Consider the following 20,559-nt stretch of genomic DNA (forward strand, 5'->3'; position numbering starts at 1 on the left):
ACAAAGACCAGAGCTGACCAGTGTGCAGGGGACATGTATTTTCTTGAAATACTCCCTGAGCTCAGGTGTGTTTCCATTTCCTCCACCAGAGAATGTTGATTCAGTTCCTTCAAGCATTGGAAGAGATTGATGGCCCTTGTATGAGAGAGATTCTCCCTCATCCTCTTTACAATGTACTGAACTGTCTTCTTGATGCTCTGCGAGCTGCTTCCTGTCTGTGTCAGTAGGCCTCGTAAGAGAGTCTGATTGCAGTCCAGTGAGAGTCCAAGAAGGAAGCGGAGGAAAAGGTCATAGTGTCCATCCTCACTCTTTATGGCCAAATCCACTGCACTCTTGTGTAGATCAGTTAAGTCCAGGTAGGGAGTGAATCTACTTTCACCTAGGGGGTTTTGGTCCAAGAGATTTCTGTTGCTGTTTCTGTATGAGATAAACACGTACAAGGCAGCGAGATACTCCTGAATACTCAGATGCACAAAGGAGTACACTTTCGTTTTCAGTATCACAGACTCTTTTTTAATGAGTTCAGTGCACACCCCAGAGTGAAGCGATGCTTCACTGACATCGATGTCACACTCTTTCAAGTCTTCTTCATAGAAAATGGGATTTCCCCTTTTGAGCTGTTGAAAAGCCAGCTTTCCCAGTTTCAGAATGATTTTGTTGTTCAGCGCAGAATCTGTCTCACTTGTTCCAGTATACTTCTGATTCATAATATTCACCTGAATGAGCAGGAAGTTTGTGTACATTTGAGTCAGAGTCTTAGGGATTTCTCCACTGCCTGACTCACCCATCATCTGCTCCAGAACAGTGACTGCAAGCCAACAGAAGACTGGTATGTGACACATGATGTAGAGGCTCCTTGATGACTTTATGTGTGTGATAATTCTGTTGGCCAGGTTCTGATCACTGAATCTCTTGCTGAAGTACTCCTCCTTCTGTGGATTATTAAACCCTCGTACCTCTGTCACCTGGTGGACACAGTCAGGAGGGATCTGATTGGCTGCTGCTGGCCGGGTGGTGATCCAGAGGAGAGCAGAGGGAAGCAGATTCCCCTTAATGAGGTTTGTCAGCAGCACGTCCACTGATGTTGGCTCTGTTACATCATACCAGCTCTCATTGTTCTGGAAATCTAAAGGAAGTCGGCACTCATCTAGACCATCACATATGAACACAACTTTGTAATGATCAATCTTAATGGATCCAAAGTCCTTGATGTCTGGGAAAAAGTGGTGAATCAATTGCATTAGGCTGCATTCTTTAATCTTGATCATGTTCAGCTCTCGGAAAGGTAGAGGAAATATGAAATCAACATCCTGATTGGCTTTTCCTTCTGCCCAGTCAAGAATGAACTTCTGCACAGAAACTGTTTTTCCAATGCCAGCAATCCCCTTTGTCAGCACAGCTCTGATGTGTTTCTCTTGTCCAGGTAAGGGTTTAAAGATGTCATTGCATTTGATTGGAGTCTCTTGTGTGGCTGGTTTCATGGATGCCATCTCAATCTGTCTCACTTCATGTTCATCATTGATCCACCCTCGCCCACCCTCTGTGATGTAGAGCTCTGTGAAGATCTTATTCAAAAAAATCTGGTTTCCTTGCTCAGCCAAACCCTCAAATATGCATGCATATTTCTTCTCAAGAATGGATTTCACTTTGGCGGGAACATTATCTGCAGAAAAAAATGAGGGACATTTTCCAGAATGATTTATTTGTTTGCATTTTAAGAATTACTTCTTGTGACTTAAATATCTGTACTTGTGTGTGTCTCCCTAAACTTAAACGTAATCTCAGCTAAAACTTGTTCTTTGCCATCCTTTTACTTAGTGTAAAGCCCCCACCAGGCAAACAAAATTGATCTACGTTCAAGTAACAGTGTAACTCTCCTATGAGTAGTTGCAAAACATTTTTTTTTTTAATATTTAGAATTTGAAATACCGCTGCATCACGCTTGTTTGCCTATGTATTCTGTCTACAGGGAAATTCATGAGATAAGCGCCAGTGAAATATACCTCAACTCTCTCTGCTTCCTGGAGAGGAAGAAATAATATTGAGCAACGCAGAGCAATTTAATAACTTGTTAATATTCACATATAGGCAGGTGCCACAGCTAAAGAACTTAGCCAGATTTAAAAATGTCACTTCAACTTACAGCATGCTGTGGGTGAGGGGGAGTTGAAAGGAGATCTCTCTGGGTCATTTTGGCTACCTAGTGTATGAAAATGGAGGAACATTTAACAATTCAGGAGGATATTAAAATCTGTCAATTTAGACCATTTTTCTATCCTGATAGCCAGTAATCAGTTGAACGTGTTAGTGGGTGATTGAGGCTGAACATGACATGTTCATGGAATGATAAATCCTTTCTTACCTGTTTTATCTGGGCTGAGGTTTATAGTGACATTTAGATCACCTGCAACACTGCATCCATCAATCTGAGGCACCACGGCATTGCCTCCAGACTGAGCTGTGATGGAGGGGTGTAGAGAAACTGATCTCCGATCAGCGGGTGGCAGCTCAAAATGGTCCTTTCCAGGGAATTCTGCATGAAAGATTCATTGTAGTGATTTCAGTTCTGGTGTGTGTGTGACTCACTGTTGTGATTTAAATTATGCTGTTTGACTGACTCATTCTGGTGATTTAGATTCTGGAGACTGAATATGATTTAAATGACATCTGAGTTAGTTGAAACAGAACAACTCTGGCTGTGGGAACAAGCAATCCTGGTAAACTTTATCCCGCATCTTAATGGGATTTGTGTGGGAAAGGGGCTTTAGACTCTGGTGAATAAGGACTGCTGACTCAGCCCATCCCTGCCAGAGGGCGACATAGACCCATTCCATGTTGATTGGAATCAGGTGTGCACGATCTGTCGCGTTCCATGTTGGCTGCGCACACCTGTAACCAGTTTATTGATTGCCCCTTTGCCTGTCTATATATACCATGTCTGTTCTTTCCCTAATCACTGAGTGTTGGACCTTTCTTGCCTTGCATTCTTTTTGTGTTTGGTTTTACTGGTTCTGTGTATAGGATCTCCTGCCTGCTTTTGACTATGAGGCTGGACATTCCCAAGTGAAGCCCCTGTTTGTTCTCCAAGATGTCCGTCTTTCCTTGCGCTTGACTCCATAGCCCTTGTTACACTGCTGTCTGAGTGACTCACTCTTGTTGTAAAGTTGCACTCTCTGCTCCTGGCAGACTTTCTGCTCTCATTTCTGGCTGTCCTTAACGGTTACTGTCAGCATTTAGACAGTATGCAGTGTGTTAATTACCATCATTAATCAATCAATTAATCACTTCCATATCTGCCCTTTCTAAAGGCCGTAACTTCAGAACCACTGGTCTATTCTATTTTGTGTAATAAATATTTTTGTTTATCTGAAGAGGTTGAGTAACACTAAAAACTTTTTTCTATATGTGGTTCTGAGGGGGAAAATGATATTGCTCTTTAGAGTTTCACAGCCTTTCTGCTTATCTTACTTTTTTCTTGTTCCTCCTCCAGTTTCTGCACAAGATCATAGCGTGGAATTTTCCTCAGGATCCTTACTGTCACCTGCAGGGCCAGCTCTTCACCGTAGAGCTGCTCCATCAACGTAACGACGTCAATTTCATCTTTTCCCTCCAGCTGATCCCAGGAAATTGGTTTCAATCCTTCCAGCTCATTCTGCCGCAGGTAGAATTTAAACTTTTTAAAGTGTTTGGGTTCCAAATTCTCCAGGGTCTCCAAGATCAGGTGAGCCATCTCAGAAGGCTACCTGTAAAAGCAGGAAAGAAGGGAGTCAGTAAGTGCTGTAGATTTCAGTCTAGGTACGTCACTGATCACGGTGATCTCTAATCGCTGTAGGGTTCGGGCAGTACTGTGGCATAGTGGTAAAAAGCAGCACTTCTAACCAAAAGGTTGCTGGTTTGAATCCCCACTGGGACACTGTTATTGTACCATTGGCCAGTTACCTCAGTAAATATCCTATAGCTGTATAAATGGAAACTGTAACATGTGTAAGTGGCTCTGGACAAGAGCATCTACTAACTGACAATAATGTAGAACTCTCCCTGTGGTGTGGTGCCATCCTTTATCAAACATGTGCATGAAAGCATGCAACATTCAAGGCTGTTGCAAAGTTTAGGGAGGTAAGTCAAGCAAGAGTTCATGAACCCTTGGACACAAAAATTGAGCTATTGTAGCTCTAACCCGAAAAGGATACCCTCCCCCCATCTAAACATTAAAAACTCTGTGTCTTTGTACAGCCTAAACCTAGTAGAGAAAGGGTTGCCTATTAGAATATGTTACGTAAAAAGGGTAGGTATAATAAGCTAAAGCTTCAGCCTACACCTTTTCGGTCAGTATTCTTCATTTTCCTTTTAATTTAATGCCTTATTGTTATTTCTATGTGCATTGGTTTTGTAAAATTGATAATAAGGACCGAAATAAATTATTACTACTACTACACTGGTTTCCAGTGCATTAAGGGTTAAGTGTGGGGAAACAGCCCTGACCTTCTGGAAATCCCCTTGTTTCAAATCGCTTCCTTGTGGATGTGGAGGGTGGAAAGAGGGAGGCAGAGGGTGGGGCAGTGGGCACAACCCAAGAGTCAGTGTGTCAGGAGTAGGAGATAGTTCTACAGTAAGGGTCACACACATGGAGGGAGGGAGGGAGGGAGAGTGTGTGTGTGTGTGTGTGTGTGTGTGTGTGTGTGTGTGTGTAATGAGCAGTAAAGGTTCAATAAAAAGGATCTTCCCGATAGCTCCATGGTACGCTCTGATCAGAAATGCATGATCTTCCTGCACTTCTGCCAGGAAGCAAGAGGAAATGTGGTTATATGTGGTGTGAAATGTACAGAAACTGCAGAGTGAGGATCTTTACATGCAAAACATGTTTTACCTAGGATTTACAGCATATACCACCCATAATAAAATCCTGAATGTCATTATATTCAGTTTCATTTACATTTATATTTACATTTAGGTCATTTGGCAGATACTTTTATCCAAAGCGACTTACAAGTGAGGAACAGCAAGCAAGCTACGGTAGTGTAGGAGACCTTGGAGTAAGCTTTAAGTGCAACCTAAACAACTAAACTCAGCTAAGTCAAGAAAAGTAGAAAACAGAGGTAAGCGAGGTGAAAACACATGGATAGACAGGCAGAGGAGACAAACAAGTAGTGACAGGAGAAAGAATTGCGAGGCAGAAAGTGCGCGGAGATGGAATTGTGTTAGAATTGTTAGAAGTTGTTAGGAGAGGAGGTGCTCTCGGAAGAGCTGGGTCTTCAAGAGGTTCTTGAAGATAGAGAGGGACACCCCTGCTCTGATAGCGTAAGTAAGTTTCAACGGTCAACATAACATGTCTAAAAAGATAAACATACAGTGAACCGATGGATCACAGATCGTCTGAGTGAGCTACAGTAGACCCAAAAAAATTAAGGATTGTAATTATCTGATGGTGACAATGAACAATAAAAATGCATAAACATTATTAATGTGAATCTGCTTTTAGACCCTGCTTTTCCCCCTGACAGTTTATCCAAAACTTTAAGGACAGAATTCTATCCAGCCATCTTGCATATATTTATTTTTTTCTGACAGCTATCTCAAGTACAGCTTTATTTACAACGACAAAGGTTTAAATCTTTCTTTGTCAAAAATTCATTGTAAAGTTTATTACATAATGTTCAGTTACACATTCTTCATCTCTGCTAAAAAGCGTGATGGTGATAAACAACTAAGAGATGGTAACCTATAAGTTGTGTCTGAAAGAAATACTTAAATAGCTGTTCTGTGTATTAAAATAAAATTAATTTGACTAAAAGTTAAATACTGTATGTCATAGACGGGCAGGATTTATTATAAAAATCATGATGCTTTCAAAACTCATGTCAAACAGATTAAATCAGTATTAAAAAAAACAAAAAATCTAAAATAACAGTACATAACAGTCCTGACTGTTAAACCCTTAACTGCCATTTCTCTTTCACTCCTTACTCTTTTTCCTCTCAGATCATCCTTCTATGAAGCTTCAACATTTACTGCAGTAAATTTACAGCATCTACTATTGCTACTATTGCCTGGTCTTATAGGACCCAGCAGCAGTTTGATCAGACTCTGTCATTTCTTCACAGGTGAGTAGTAACACAGGTAAATGAGCAGCACAAACCCAAAAATCTCCTACTTCATATTTTTAGACTTTACTCATCTGTACACAGGTGCTTCATCTAAATTTACTATATACATTCATGTTATATAGACTGCACTCACCTATACACAGGTACTTATTAATCTGACTCAACTTCAGACGAGATGTACTCACCTGTACACAGGTACTTAGTGGTCTGAATTATCATATTGACTGTGATCACCTGTGCAGAGGTACTTACTGGGCAAAATTATCATATTAACTGCACTTACATGTACACAAGTAATGGTCTGAATTATCGTACTATCTATACTCACCTGTACAGTTCTACGGGCTGAATCTTGCCTGTTCTTCCTACTCCTCCATCAGTAGCATAGCAAAGACCAATATTAAGTTTCCTCCCTATGTCATGTGTTAATCTGTAGCAGTTTTCCAATTTCTTCCCTGTGAATCTTCCATTTTATGTGAGAACAGGTTTGCGTGCCATATTCTTCCATGCTATCATCATGCATAACTAAATATTCCAGAGTTTCCACAGGATCAAAGTCTAGTCAGGATATTGCTTTTGGACTTTAGCATCTTTTAGAAGGAGTGCCCTCTTAAATGACGCAATAAATTAGCCAAATCAACGGCAGGTATATTGTGTACAGCTGCTAGATTTTCAAGCACTGCCATTATTGTTATGTTATTTTATGCAGTTTTGCTTATCCGAGTCACCCTCCTGCCAGCAGCAGGGACCGTGAAGTAGACTCGCACACTGACACACACCTGGTCAAACCTTCACGATCTTTCCACGCCCGCTGAAGGTTAAGAGGGGGAACTGCCGCTCCTCGTACTGCTGGAGGGTGTTGCCAAGCAACGGACGTTAGAACGCGTTAACGCAAAACGGCCACAAAGCTCCACACAGTTTCCGTGACTAGACACAGGGCAGGGGAAACACAGCAGAGTAAAACTACAAGGCATTAATGAGCACGAGAACATTGAGCTGGTTAGCAATCTGCCTCTGTAACGTTGTCGTAGTGCTCTCAAATATTTCATATAGCTGTCTGTACTCATTATGCTGTGCTGGTGAGCTACCTAAATGTATTGTTATCTCTGTAAAGCAAGCATCATGTGCCTAAGACAAGTTTACCTTGATACAGTAAACTCTTACTGTGCAACATTTACATTTATTCATTTGGCAGACGCTTTTATCCAAAGCGACTTACATAGGTTACAGCTCTTTACAATGTTATTCATTTATAACAGCTGGATATTTACTGAGGCAGTTGTGGGTTAAGTACCTTGCCCAAGGGTACAGCAGCAGTGTCCCAGCTGGGATCGAACCGGAACCGGCAACCTTTCGGTTACGAGTCCTGCTCCTTAACCACTATGCTGCACTGCCACCCAACAGTGTGCTATAGTGGTAAGTAGCAGGCCTGGTAACTGAAAGGTTGCTGGTTTGATTCCTTGCAGGGGCACAGCTGTACAAAGAATTGCCTTGGTACATATCCAGCTCAATAAATGGATAACATGTAAAAACTATAACCAGTGCAATTCGCTCTGGATAAGAGCGTCTGCAAAATGACAAGAATGTAATGTAATTTTATCTTACACTGAACAGATATGGATATTGGCTGAATGTGAGAATAGACCAATGGTGAGAAGTACAGTCAGGGTAATAGGGACATAGAAACCAGACAGTCACCTGCACTGACACCTGATCTTTCCTCATTCCAGGGTGGCAGAGACACACGTTTCATGTACTGTCAAAAGTAATGCAGTGGATTAAGTAAATGCATGTTGCTATTACAGCTACTATTTACTGGTGAACCACAATCCTCCAACACTCTGCCCCCACTCCCTCTACATTTACCTCTCCCACACTCTGCCCCCACTCCCTCTACATTTACCCCCTCCCACACTCTGCCCCCACTCCCTCTACATTTACCCCCTCCCACACTCTGCCCCCACTCCCTGTACCCTCTTTGTTTATGTAAAACCTGAAGAACACAATGCTTTCCAGCCAGTTATTAGTACACAGGTGAATCTTTATTGTGAATCTGCCAGCTGATGTATTAAAATGTTTTACCTAAGTGTCTAGAAGTGAAATGTTAGTTTAATCAAAAAACATTACATTATGTGCAATTAAACGTTTAACTGCAATACATTAGCATCATTAAAAAATGAATAGTGGTCAAATTAAGGTTCAGAATTAGCATTACTGTACACAAAGTTAAAAATGAAAAATAATGATAAATCGGGCATCTGTCCAAAGACTGAAATATATCGAAGGTAGATGAGGTTTATAATAAACATCATCACCATGCTTTGAAAAGCCACATCACACAGACAACAGTAATAAAAACTGACATAAGTTTCCTGACTCATAAGTATAACCCCGCACCTGCTGTTTGTCCTGAGCTTTACTACTAGTCTTATTTACCTGTGGTGCTTTAGTGTTTGGTTTTTTGCAGTTTGTTCAATATTAACTAGAGTGGATTTACATTAGATACTGTTGCCTGTATTGTAGTTTCCTCAGCAGTGGCTTGATCTGTCTTCCTCATGTGTTCACAGAGTAGCAACCTGGGTAACTGGATAGCACTCATCACAATCCTCATTTACCCTGTCCTACTCCATATTAGAGACTGTACTCACCTGGACACAGGTACTAAATGGCTCAAATTTTATTCCTCTTCTCTGTGTCTGGTTCTGGAGTTGACAGTGATTCTGTCAGTGTCATCGTGGGACTGCAATACTTTACTTTCAGTTTTAAAATCTACCATGAGGAATAGAATGTCACCTAGCCGGTTATTACTGATCATCTCTCCTGTGAATCTGACAGGTTCCATAACTACAGTTTTAATCCCTAATTGTTCAGCATTTCCCATGCACAGATTTATGAAAGTGTCACTTTAACTGTAGCTCTGTGTCCAGTTACATGTCATGTGTTTCTGCTCCAGTATTGTCCTGCTGTGTTCACATGTGCAGAAGGTGGATCTGGGCCTGGAACATGGACCCAGCACACACGTGCACACACACACACGCACACACACACACACTCTCTTTTTCAGTTGTAATTCACACACACACTCCTGTCATGCATACAGTGTCTCAGGGTGAATCCAGTCTGTGCTTGTGTCTGGCAGTGCTGGCACTGAACTACAAGGAAGTGATTGTGTTCATGGTCTGAAATGTGTATAAATATGTAAACACTTCCCCACGACTTTCTGTGCTCATAAATGACTCACATTCTGTGAATACCTATATTGGCATAAAACGAAATGTGTGTGTACACCAGGCTTACTATAAAATGTTTGTCCCTTTAGGGTCTTGCATGGAATTCCTCTTCCATTTGATCGTGTATAATGTGTAGTTTATTGTTGTAGTGAGTAACCTAGGACAACAGGTTGTCATTGGAAGCAATGTAATGTAATGTAGGTGGTCAGAAAAGGCACTGATGGGGGACATTGCTGTAGGAAGTGATGTTTTTTACAGAGGTATTTAACCCAGGCCCTGACTCACTCTTCTCCATACTGACTACTGCAACACCTTACTGGCTGGCTTACCGGCCTGCGCTATCAGGTCACTTCAGCTGGTTCAGAATTCTGCTGCACGCCTGGTATTCAACCTCCCAAAACACTCTCATGTCACTCCGCTTCTCACTGCACTTCACTGGCTTCTGGTAGCAGCCCACATCCAGTTTAAGACACTGGTGCTGGCTTACCAGGCCACAAGAGGCTCTGCCCTGTCCTACCTTCAGTCTCTGATCACGCCATACATTCTGACCAGATCTCTCCACTCAACCTCCTCTGGGCAGCTGGTGGTCCCCTCACTTTGGGAACCTGGCAGCCGTTCCGCTCGGCCACGTCTTTTTTTCTGCTCTCGTTCCGCAGTGGTGGAATGACCCTCCTCACCCAATCAGAACTGTGGAATCACTCACCATCTTCTGCAGGAACCTGAAAACCCACCTTTTCAGAATCCACTTGCCCCCTATTGTGTACCCTTTCTGTTATGTACCTATGTGTCACGGTATAAAATGTAAAAATAAAAAAAAAATAAAAAAAACTTCTGTACTAACCCTGTCTCTATGTTGCAGGTTTTGTTTGCAGATTTCTGTTTGATTGTTGCAGGATATACAGGAGCATTGTACTGTAAATAATTCACATTACTACTGTGATGTTTTGCCTATGGCCTTTTACTATGCCTGATTGATGCACTAATTGTAAGTCGCTTTGGTTTAAAAGTGTCTGCGAAATGCCAAATTGTAAATTGATCGTATGGCACTTCATGTGAACTGTAGGTTGGTCAACCAAGGCAATTCTCAATCCCTTAGAGCTGGTTCAGTATTAACCCTTTACATTCCCTATCCTCTTCAGTTTGGTACTGTGGAATAGAAATGTGCTCTCAGCTGACTTTACAGTCTCCTCCTCCGCAGGACATAGCGTTTTCTTCATCTCCTGTTAGAGCACTTAGCCTGCTTTAACTGTACTGCCGATTCATTCTCTTTAATATATTCATCTGTTAATGTTGGGAATACAGTGGCCTCTAGTGGCAGAAACCTGCACCCTCTGACGAGGTTCTCAGTAAATCCATCCCTGTGTCTCAGTCTACTGTACACACGTGCTCCTCTGCTTATACAAATTCAGTGGTTATACACAAAAGTCAGTTGCCCAAAGACTGGCACAGGGACACTGAGGAGACAGGTGTTCCTCCAGGACACAGGAGTCTATTCCAGCTGGCACAGTAACACTGAGCCATCAACCCCAAACCCAGGATAGAGGGGCTCAGTGAATGTGGTGTGGAATGTGTGCAAGAGGGTCAGTGTGTCTGAGGAGACGCTGTAGAAGGACAGCGTGCCGGCCGGCCAGTCCAGATACACTCCCACTCTGTGGGAGGGGGAGGAGGGAGGAGGAATGAGAGTTTTCTCTTTACTGTGCCAGATGGAGTGACCATCACCATGACAGGCCAAACACCAGGACTTATCATTGTGTCCAAGAAGACTGTCCTCTCCTTTCCTGCTGATTCCTTTACATGCCACTCCTATACGAGTCCAATTCCCACTCCACTCAACCTCCCAGTAGCAGCGTCCAGACAGACCCTCTCTGCACAGCACCTGGGCCCAGTGGTCAAATCTCTGTGGATGGTCAGAATATGGCTGCTCCTTTATCCCCCATGACACCTTCCTGTCCCCCTCAGACAGAAACAGGTTTCTGTGTGCTGTGCTGGGATCCAGTGTGAGCTGGCAGGAATCTGCAGACAGGAGGGAGGGAGGATCCCAATACACACACACACACACACACACACACACACACACACACACACACACACGTAAAGAAATAAATATGAGAAACATTATTCAAACAAATCTTATTTGGTTTTATTGATACTTTAATTTTGTTTCTTGATTCAAAAGTATTATCAATTACTCAGACTTTTAACTGTGAGACAGCCTGCTGTTTTATACTACAATCCTCCAGGATCCTTCTGGTTGGAGGATTTTTGTACGTACGAGACTTTGGCTCAGACTGAATCTAACCACAATGTGCTTTGCCCTTAAGCCTGCCCTTGAGGCAAATATGTTTTTTTCTGTTTTCAATACCACATTAAATTTAACAGTTGCTAAAAAGAAGTACCACATAAAAAAATTAAATGTAACCCTCGTCTAATTAAAGGCCATGATTAGGTTGCATCAGTCTGCAAAAATGGTTGTCCTGATACAAAATAATTCGAATTTCTAGAACATTCTGGGTATTTCTTTCAGATGAAGTGAACTCTCCTGGTGTTTCCGTTAGTTTAATATTTAGTTCAAACATACTTACATTTCCTTGGTCCTGGTTTGATCCTGCACTCACCACTATGGTCCACACTGCAGGAAAACCAGAAGAACAGACAGTGATTGAGTGACACACAGCCTGTCTATGAAGTGCGGTGTGGAAACTCTGTCACTGTGAGAACAGGAAAGTTCTCAGAGGGCTCTCAGTCATTCTGTCAGTGACCATCTCACAGATGGAGATATGACAAAGCTTTGTTCTGTTCACAAACATCTTTAAATAAAACTAAAAAATGACCTTTCATAAGCCTTTTAAAAATCAGATCATATGATAAACAAGGTTGGGCTCAATCCTACAGATTAAGATCAAATCAGTTCAATTCCCCCTCCTGTAATTTCCATCAATTAAATTTAAGTTACAATTCCAGACCAGGTCTTTTAATTCAGATCAATTTCCTCTCAATTTCAACTTTAAGTCAATTATAAAAATGCAATTCCCAATTCAACATTCTTCCACAACAATTCTCTCAATTCAGTTCCCTCTCTTGACCGGTTCAGTTCCTGAATTTAAATTCCATCATGCCCCTTAGCTCAAGCCCATAGGCAGATCTAACAAAAACACTTTCTTTACCTTTTACAAAAGGCATCAAAAATGTGCTGAATTAGCCTACGTGGAAATGTATATCAGTATACATTTACATTTACATTTATTTATTTAGCAGACGCTTTTATCCTAAGCGACTTACAAAAGTGATACAATCACATCAACTGTTTACTGCAAAACCTAAAAAATGTATGCATTTCTAGACATTTGACCAATGTAGTTTTACCATTGTAAATGCTGTTTTTGAGATAAAAAATAGTTATTTTAAAAACCATTTCCTCAGATGAGTGATATCCTAAGCGGGAATACTGATTCTATTAATTGTCACGTTGATAACATTCAAACCAAATGTTCAATCACAAAAACACTTACAAGCATCATCTGTGTTGATACAGTATGTATACAAGAAAATGAACAGATGCTATTTTCATCTCATCCCAAGGTTAATAGTTCCACTGTTTTTCCAAGGGTCCCTCAATAGCCCTATCTGGGGGTTATGTTGTACTCTACTATATGCTTTATCTGTAATGTCACAACAGAACATCTGTAATGGAAATATATAAATAAAAAATAAATATATAAATAAAAGTGACATGATTTAAATATTATGGAGTCGATTTTAAATACAAGGTAAATTGATTCCATCAATGAGAAAATGCCAATTTCAATTCCAAAGTACGCAATGTTCACAATTCTAATTTGATTCAAGCTGGAAGGTTTGAAAATTTCCAAAAATCAAATACATGATGAATTATCTATGTTTGAGTGAATTAGTGAATTGTCCAATGAATTTGAATTTAAATCAGAATTGACCCTAACCCTGATGAACTATTGGATAAATGTAGTATTTCACCTCAGTTTCTGCAGTTTACAGTTGGGATCCTCCAGTCCAGCAGAGAGCGCTCTCACTCCTAAGTCTCCTGGGTGATTGTAGGTCAGATCCAGCTCTCTCAGGTGGGAGGGGTTTGAACGCAGAGCAGAAGCCAGAGAAACACAGCCTCTCTCTGTGACTCCACACAGTGACAGCCTGCAGAGAGAAGGAGAAAAACTCTTCACTTTCACAGCTCTTCACTTTCATTATAGTTGTTCTGCTAAATAAAGGGATTTCAGGCAAGAAATATTCTCAGGGATTTATAAATTTGCTGCAACACATTTGAACTAACTCAGAAATCCTATGAATTTTGGCCAGAGCACTGTGACACAACAGTTTAATCCAACAAATATTCAGGGTTTTTTAAATATATGATAACACTGTAGCCCATATCTCAAGGCCCTGAGGAACTGACCTCAGTATCTCCAGGTTACAGTGTGGATTCCCCAGTCCAGCAGAGAGCAGCTTCACTCCTGAATCCTGCAGCTCATTGTCACTCAGGTCCAGCTCTCTCAGACTGGAGGAGTTTGAGCTGATAGCTGAGGCCAGCGCTTCACAGCATTTCTTAGTGAGGTTACAGCTGCTCAGCCTGGAAAGGAAGTCATGCTATATCTGATAATTCTGCACAATCGTAAGCATCAGAATTACAAAGCACCTACAAAAATCTTCTGATTTTTATGTGACCTAGATAGACTATGAGTCATAAAATGAAATGAGCCCATCCATGTGATGAAATGAACGAATGAATGAATGAATGAATGATGTTTTTTCATCATCATGTCACTGATCTGAATGGCTGTGATGTATGATTACTGAAACTGAGAGAGATTCCTGCAGCATCTTAGTCGAATGTGAAAATGTGGAACATGAAAGGCCACTGAAAAAATCTGGGTACCCAGCATGCATTTCTGCAAATGCTGTACCAGTATAATGCTATTGTAATGGCAGAAGTGAAAATATTTGTTGACCACTCTTTACATCCATGTGGTCAAACCTCTACAACTAATCCACAATCCAGTCTCCCTAAATGTACTCAAGTTACTCCCCTCCACATCTCACTGGCTTCCTGTTATAGCTCACATCAAGTTCAAAACCTTGGTGCTGACATACAGAACAATGAATGGGAGAGCCCCCTCATACCCCTCATGACGTAAGAGAAAGTTGATCAGTTTTGTTTGGTTTAACTTGTTTGTCCTTCAGTCTCATCTGATTAATTTCTGCAGAATGTTCACATAGCACATCATATTTTACAATTAAATATCTTGTAATTTATGAGCTCATGTACAGAATCCATCAGTCATCGTTATCATGAAGATTGAGATGCTGATGGCTGTTTCAAGAAGGCTATGTCATCAACAATTTAATAACACGTTCAATAACAATGACTTACTAAAACATGCTAGACCATCATGTGTCCAATGACATTATTTGGTTCAGTGCATTCACCAAAAAGAGCTGCTCAAAAATGTAACTGTATTTGTACATTGTGTTTGTATTTATTGAATCCATTTTTAAGCTTACTGTATCAGAGGAGCCTCAAGTGTATATTTAGCCACAGAAAAACTAACCTCAATTTTTCCAATTTATGGTTGGGTTTCTTTAGTCTAGCAGAGAGTGCTCTCACTCCTGAGTCTCCTGGGTGATTGTAGGTCAGATCCAGCTCTCTCAGGTGGGAGGGGTTTGAATGCAGAGCTGAAGCCAGAGAAACACAGCCTCTCTCTGTGACTCTACACTGTGACAGCCTGCAGAGAGAAGGAGACAAGCTCTTCAGTGCCACTGGACACATAACTCAGTCAAGTGGGAAATAATAATAAAGTCAGATTTTGTCAGATAAAGATTTCTGCAGTGCACCAAATGAACTAATTAACACTGGAAAAAATACTCTTTAACAGACTTGGAAATCCTTTTATTTTTATCCATAAAAATGAAATGACATTTACATGTCTGAGACATTCACTGTTTTGCCGAGACTCTTACGTAATTTTAGGCCAGTATCGATGAACAAGAAACTCCAGCAATATTAGTGAGTGATTTGTAAACAGTCCAGCTACACATTTGAGCAAACTCAGACATACTGTTATTTTAGTGATAATATGTGTTTTACACTAATACAATGTTTTAATCCAAGAAATATTCAGAGCTTTGAAAAGCATACTATGTCTGTCTAGACATTATATCAAGCCCTTGCAAACTCACCTCAGTGTCTCCAGTTTACAGTGTGGATTCCCCAGTCCAGTAGAGAGCAGCTCCACTCCTGAATCCTGCAGATCATTGTCCCTCAGGTCCAGCTCTCTCAGACTGGAGGAGTTTGAGCTGATAGCTGAGGCCAGCGCTTCACAGCATTTCTCACTTAGGTTACAGCTGTTCAGTCTAGGAAGGAAATCATGTCATATCAGATAATTCCACACAACCCCCTGCCCCCACACAACCTACAGGAAATGAGCATGACTCTCCTGTCAGAATTACAGCCAACCCCTCAAGCATGACTCAGTGTGTTTGTACGAGTCAGAATTGTCCACTCGTTTGGACAGGTTCAAAGAATAACGTGAGCCAATCATTGAAATTTTTCAATTTCACTGACACACAAATTATTGCATAGAAATATATATTTTAACCCACTGCCACTTCTTGTCTTTCTTTCATGTCACTGTTATAGTTTTTAGAGGTTTGCAACTTTAGAACAAAGAAGAACAGAACTCACAGAGCTGTTCTAGAGGCCTTCACCACTGGCAGCAGCCTCAGAAGACCTTCATCTGATATGATGTAGTTCTTCAGGTCAAACACATCCAGCTCCTCTTCTGAGATTAACAACACAAAGGCCAGAGCTGACCACTGTATAGGCGAGAGGTCTTCTCTTGAAAGACTTCCTGAGCTCAGGTAACTTTGGATTTCTTCCACCAGAGAATGGTCATTCAGTTCATTCAGACAGTGGAACAGATTGATTGTTCTCTCTGGAGTAAGATTACCCCTGATCGCCTCTTTAATGTACTGGACTGTTTTCTCAATGCTCTGTGAGCTGCTTCTTGTCTGCGTCAGTAGGCCTCGTAAGAGAGTCTGATTGGAGTCCAGTGAGAGGCCAAGAAGGAAGCGAAGGAAAAGGTCCAGGTGTCCATTCTTACTCTGTAAGGTCTGATCCACTGCACTCTTAAGGAAGTCAGACGCTGCTGTTTCCTTAAACAGGCCACTGAATTTGTTGATACGTGTCTGCTTTTTGTCCAGAACATTTCTGTTCTTGTTTCTGTATGAGAGAAACACATACAGAGCAGCAAGATACTCCTGAACACTCAGATGCACAAAGCAGTACACTTTCCCCTGGTACAGCCCAAACTCCTCTTTGAAGATTTTTGTGCACATTCCAGAGAACAGTGAGGCTTTACTGGTGTCAATAGCAAACTCTCTCAGGTCTTCTTCATAGAAGATGAGATTACCCTTCTCCAGGTTGTGGAAAGCCAGCTTTCCCAGTTTCAGTATGACTTCTTTGTCTGACTTTAACAGGCTGTGTGGTTCTGGCTCTTGTTCTGTGAGATACTTCTGATTCTTTATATTCATATGAATTAGTAGTAAGTGTGTGTACATTTGTGTCAGAGTCTTAGGGATTTCTGTACTGTCGGTCTCACCCATAATTTTCCCAAGAACGGTGGCTGCAATCCAACAGAAGACTGGTATGTGACACATAACATAGAGGCTTCTTGATGACTTTATGTGTGTGATAATTCTGCTGGCCAGGTTCTGATCACTGAATCTCTTCATGAAGTATTCTTCCTTCTGTGGATCATTAAACCCTCGTACCTCTGTCACCTGGTGGACACACTCAGGAGGGATCTGATTGGCTGCTGCTGGCCGGGTGGTGATCCAGAGGAGAGCAGAGGGAAGCAGATTCCCCTTAATGAGGTTTGTCAGCAGCACGTCCACTGATGTTGGCTCTGTGACATCATACCAGCCCTGATTTTTCTGGAAATCTAAGGGAAGGCGACACTCATCCAGACCATCAAAGATGAACACAACTTTGTAATGATTTATCTTAATGGATCCCAATTCTTTCATGTCTGGGAAGAAGTGGTGAATCAGTTGTATCAGACTGTATTTGTTCACCATCAAATTCAGCTCTCGAAAAGGTAGAGGAAATATAAAATAAACATCCTGATTGGCTTTTCCTTCTGCCCAGTCAAGAATGAACTTCTGCACAGAGACTGTTTTTCCAATGCCAGCGATCCCCTTTGTCAGCACAGTTCTGATGTGTTTCTCTTTTCCAGGTAAGGGCTTAAAGATGTCGTTGCATTGGATCGCAATCTCTTGTGTGGCTTGTTTCTTGGATGCTGTCTCAATCTGTCTGACCTCATGTTCGTTATTGACATCTCCACTTCCGCCCTCTGTTATGTAGAGGTCTGTGTAGATCTTATTAAGATCTGTAGGGTTTCCTTGCTTAGCAATCCCTTCGAATAAACATTCAAATTTTTTCTTCAGACTGCTTTTGAGTTCGGCTTGGCATTTCCTCTGGAGTAGATCTGATAAAAAAAGAATGGGATCCAAAATCAAAACACTTATGTTATTTAAGCTGGGCTTTAGAGTTCATAAACATGTCATGCAACACACATAGACAACACTTTTTTAAATTTCAGTTGCTGGTGATGAAATGTGTGCCTAAACTGTGTCCCATGATGAAGGCTGTGTGCCAAATGGTAACCTGCCCTCCATACATACCCATTCTCTCACCCTGACCCATGTGGTTGAGGACAGCAGGCACATGCTGGGTCTTTACTGCTAGCTACAACAGTTTGGTGGGGTGGAAAGTCCCTGCCCTGATCTGTGCTGCCTGACACCCCCATAAACTGACACACTCAGTCCTGAAGCCTCCACACATAAAATAGTTAGTGCTGGCGCTACTCCACCTACTCTGGTTCAGAATGCATATTAGATCTATACACCCCAGATATAGTATGTTTAATATGTAACACATAGTATAGTATGTCTGGCTATGTAACACATTGTTATTTGAAAGAAAAGAGGCAGCACTGGGTAGCATTTATTTCAAATAGGGTCTATTAGGGTCTATCAAACTCAAATGTCTTAAAGTACATTGTACAACTTTAAGACTCTCTCTAACTCTGTCTGCCCAGTGCTGGCCAGAAGCAGATGGGCTCCCCCTCTGAGCCGGGTTCTGCTTAAGGTTTCTTCCTGTTAATTGGGGAGTTTTTCCTTGCCACCGTTGCCTTAGACTTGCTCTCAGGGGGTCTCAGGCCTGGGATCAATGTAAAGCTGCTTTGTGGCCACTTGTGTTGTAAAAAGCGCTATACAAATAAAATTGAATTGAATTGAATATTAGCTTGCGTGGCATCATTTGGGAAAATTTGTTAGTTTTATAACATTAGTTGTAGCCATGTTTGTATCAATGGGTGGGAGAGCTATATTTGGAACCGATTTGGACGTCTGAGTCACATGGCATGTTTGTCCACTGAAAGCATTTTTGTTTTTGATATTATAACTTTGGTCATAATTGAAATGCGTGATGGATAAATGTGCAACAATGGAGAGATGGCGATGAGAAGCTGCACATATTTTTCCAGCTGGTACAACATCTACATCAGTGCTTGCAGACAAGGAACAGAGCAACAAATAACAGTTGGTAGGTGGCAGTTGTAGCATGGTCCCTGTTCCTGGCTAATCCACATGATTTTGCTTGTGGGCAGACAGGTTGGTAGCTGGACACATGAAACTCTTTCTTTTTTTTATTTTGTACCAAATCCTCAGCAGCTACTGTGTTTTTAATGCAGATAATACAATCAGGTTGCATCCGAATACATGGATGTATCCTAAATGAAAACACAGCTTCTTGGTTGGTATTACATGTAGGTTATATAAAACAGAGATATACATAAACCGAAACACAGTAGACATCATTCAGTAATATTACAATTTTCTAAAAAGACGCACAGTGACAGAAGCTCTTACTTTTCTCCAGTGTGTCAGCAGCATCCTTGTGGTTCATGTTCCTCAGGATGTGCACTATGACCTTCAGAGTCCCCTCTCAGACACAGCTCTCCAGCATCTTGTAGACTTCATCCAGGACATCAGGATCCTCCAGCTGACTCTCAAAGCATTCTGGGTAATCCTGACTCAGATCACCCTGGAACTTTTTCAGCTTGTCCTGCACCATCTTAATAAGCACGTCTTCAAGCAGCTGAAATAAAAAGTACAAATTGTTTAAGTCATCAAAATAGTTAAACAGTCTAAACTACTTATCAAATTATTGAGGAAACCATAAACTAACATATACTAATTTTGTTCCATTGAAAGCATAGTCTGGAAAACAAGCAAGGGTTAAAGGTCAAGTGTGTGAAGATCAGACAGTTAGGATTGGGTCACACAGATCACACTTTTTTTTCTTTGATTCGTCACATACTGCTGATGTCATCATACAGCTAGAGGCCGCCTCCCCTCCAGGTAAGCAGAAAAGAGGTGAACATCTGAGAGGAAGGGGAGGAAATACAGATCAATTCCAGAAAGCCTGAACTTGACAGATACATTATGGTCTGGTGAATTGGCACTGTTTGAGTTTTGCCTTGGAAATGTGTAAATTGATCTGTTGAGGGTACACCAGTGAAGAGCATTTGTTGGGACTTACAATGATTTCAGTCATTTTGGTAAAAGCTGTTTATCTTCAGCAGGATGTCAGTAGACAGTGTTTGTTTGTGGCCCACGGTGACTGTTATCACTAGGTTGTTTTGTGCTGTTGTTTGGATTCGCCTGGACTCACTTTACCCTCCCTGTTCCCTGTGGGAACTGTTGCCTCGGTGCCACCATTTTTAAATAAACATCAACTAAACGTCAAATGACATGATATGGCTGTGGTGGCTGTGGGAACCTAGAAGTCGGATATCCAGAGAGCGAGTTCACCTGTGCTTCACCGATCTGACATATCTGCCTCGTGACATTTTTCGGGTTGTTTGGCGGTGTTTGTACACTCACACACAACACTCAGTTTGGCTACGCTAGTTACTTCCCTTTGCAGCCACTATCACTGATTGTTTCATACCTAAGGATTGCTAATTTGCAACAAAATAATTATTTCCTATGCACGAGAGGATACGCATCAACAAAAACCCCACCTTGAATATGGATGATAAACCCATCTGGTGACTCTGGGCAGACTGACTGCTGGGAATCGCTGACTCTGATCTCTCCAGCTGGACTCTGTGCACAAAACATAAGCAGAAAGA

The 20,559-nt window shown here is 41.4% G+C and overlaps 1 protein-coding gene across 1 annotated transcript in view; it reads right to left on the bottom strand.

Annotated features, from left to right (window-relative positions):
* LOC118773252 (NACHT, LRR and PYD domains-containing protein 12-like) overlaps positions 1-20,559 on the bottom strand; it is a 47,281-nt gene that overhangs the window by 3,089 nt on the left and 23,633 nt on the right. The window contains exons 13-16 of the mRNA XM_036522105.1: positions 15,539-15,712; positions 14,911-15,084; positions 13,758-13,931; positions 13,325-13,498 (exon numbers count right to left, since the gene is read on the bottom strand). Of these exons, the coding sequence (XP_036377998.1) occupies positions 13,325-13,498; positions 13,758-13,931; positions 14,911-15,084; positions 15,539-15,712 (696 nt within the window). The remainder of the gene's footprint in view (positions 1-13,324; positions 13,499-13,757; positions 13,932-14,910; positions 15,085-15,538; positions 15,713-20,559) is intronic.

The sequence above is a fragment of the Megalops cyprinoides genome, chromosome 2, assembly GCF_013368585.1.
Source record: "Megalops cyprinoides isolate fMegCyp1 chromosome 2, fMegCyp1.pri, whole genome shotgun sequence".
Classification (NCBI taxonomy): Eukaryota; Metazoa; Chordata; class Actinopteri; order Elopiformes; family Megalopidae; genus Megalops; species Megalops cyprinoides.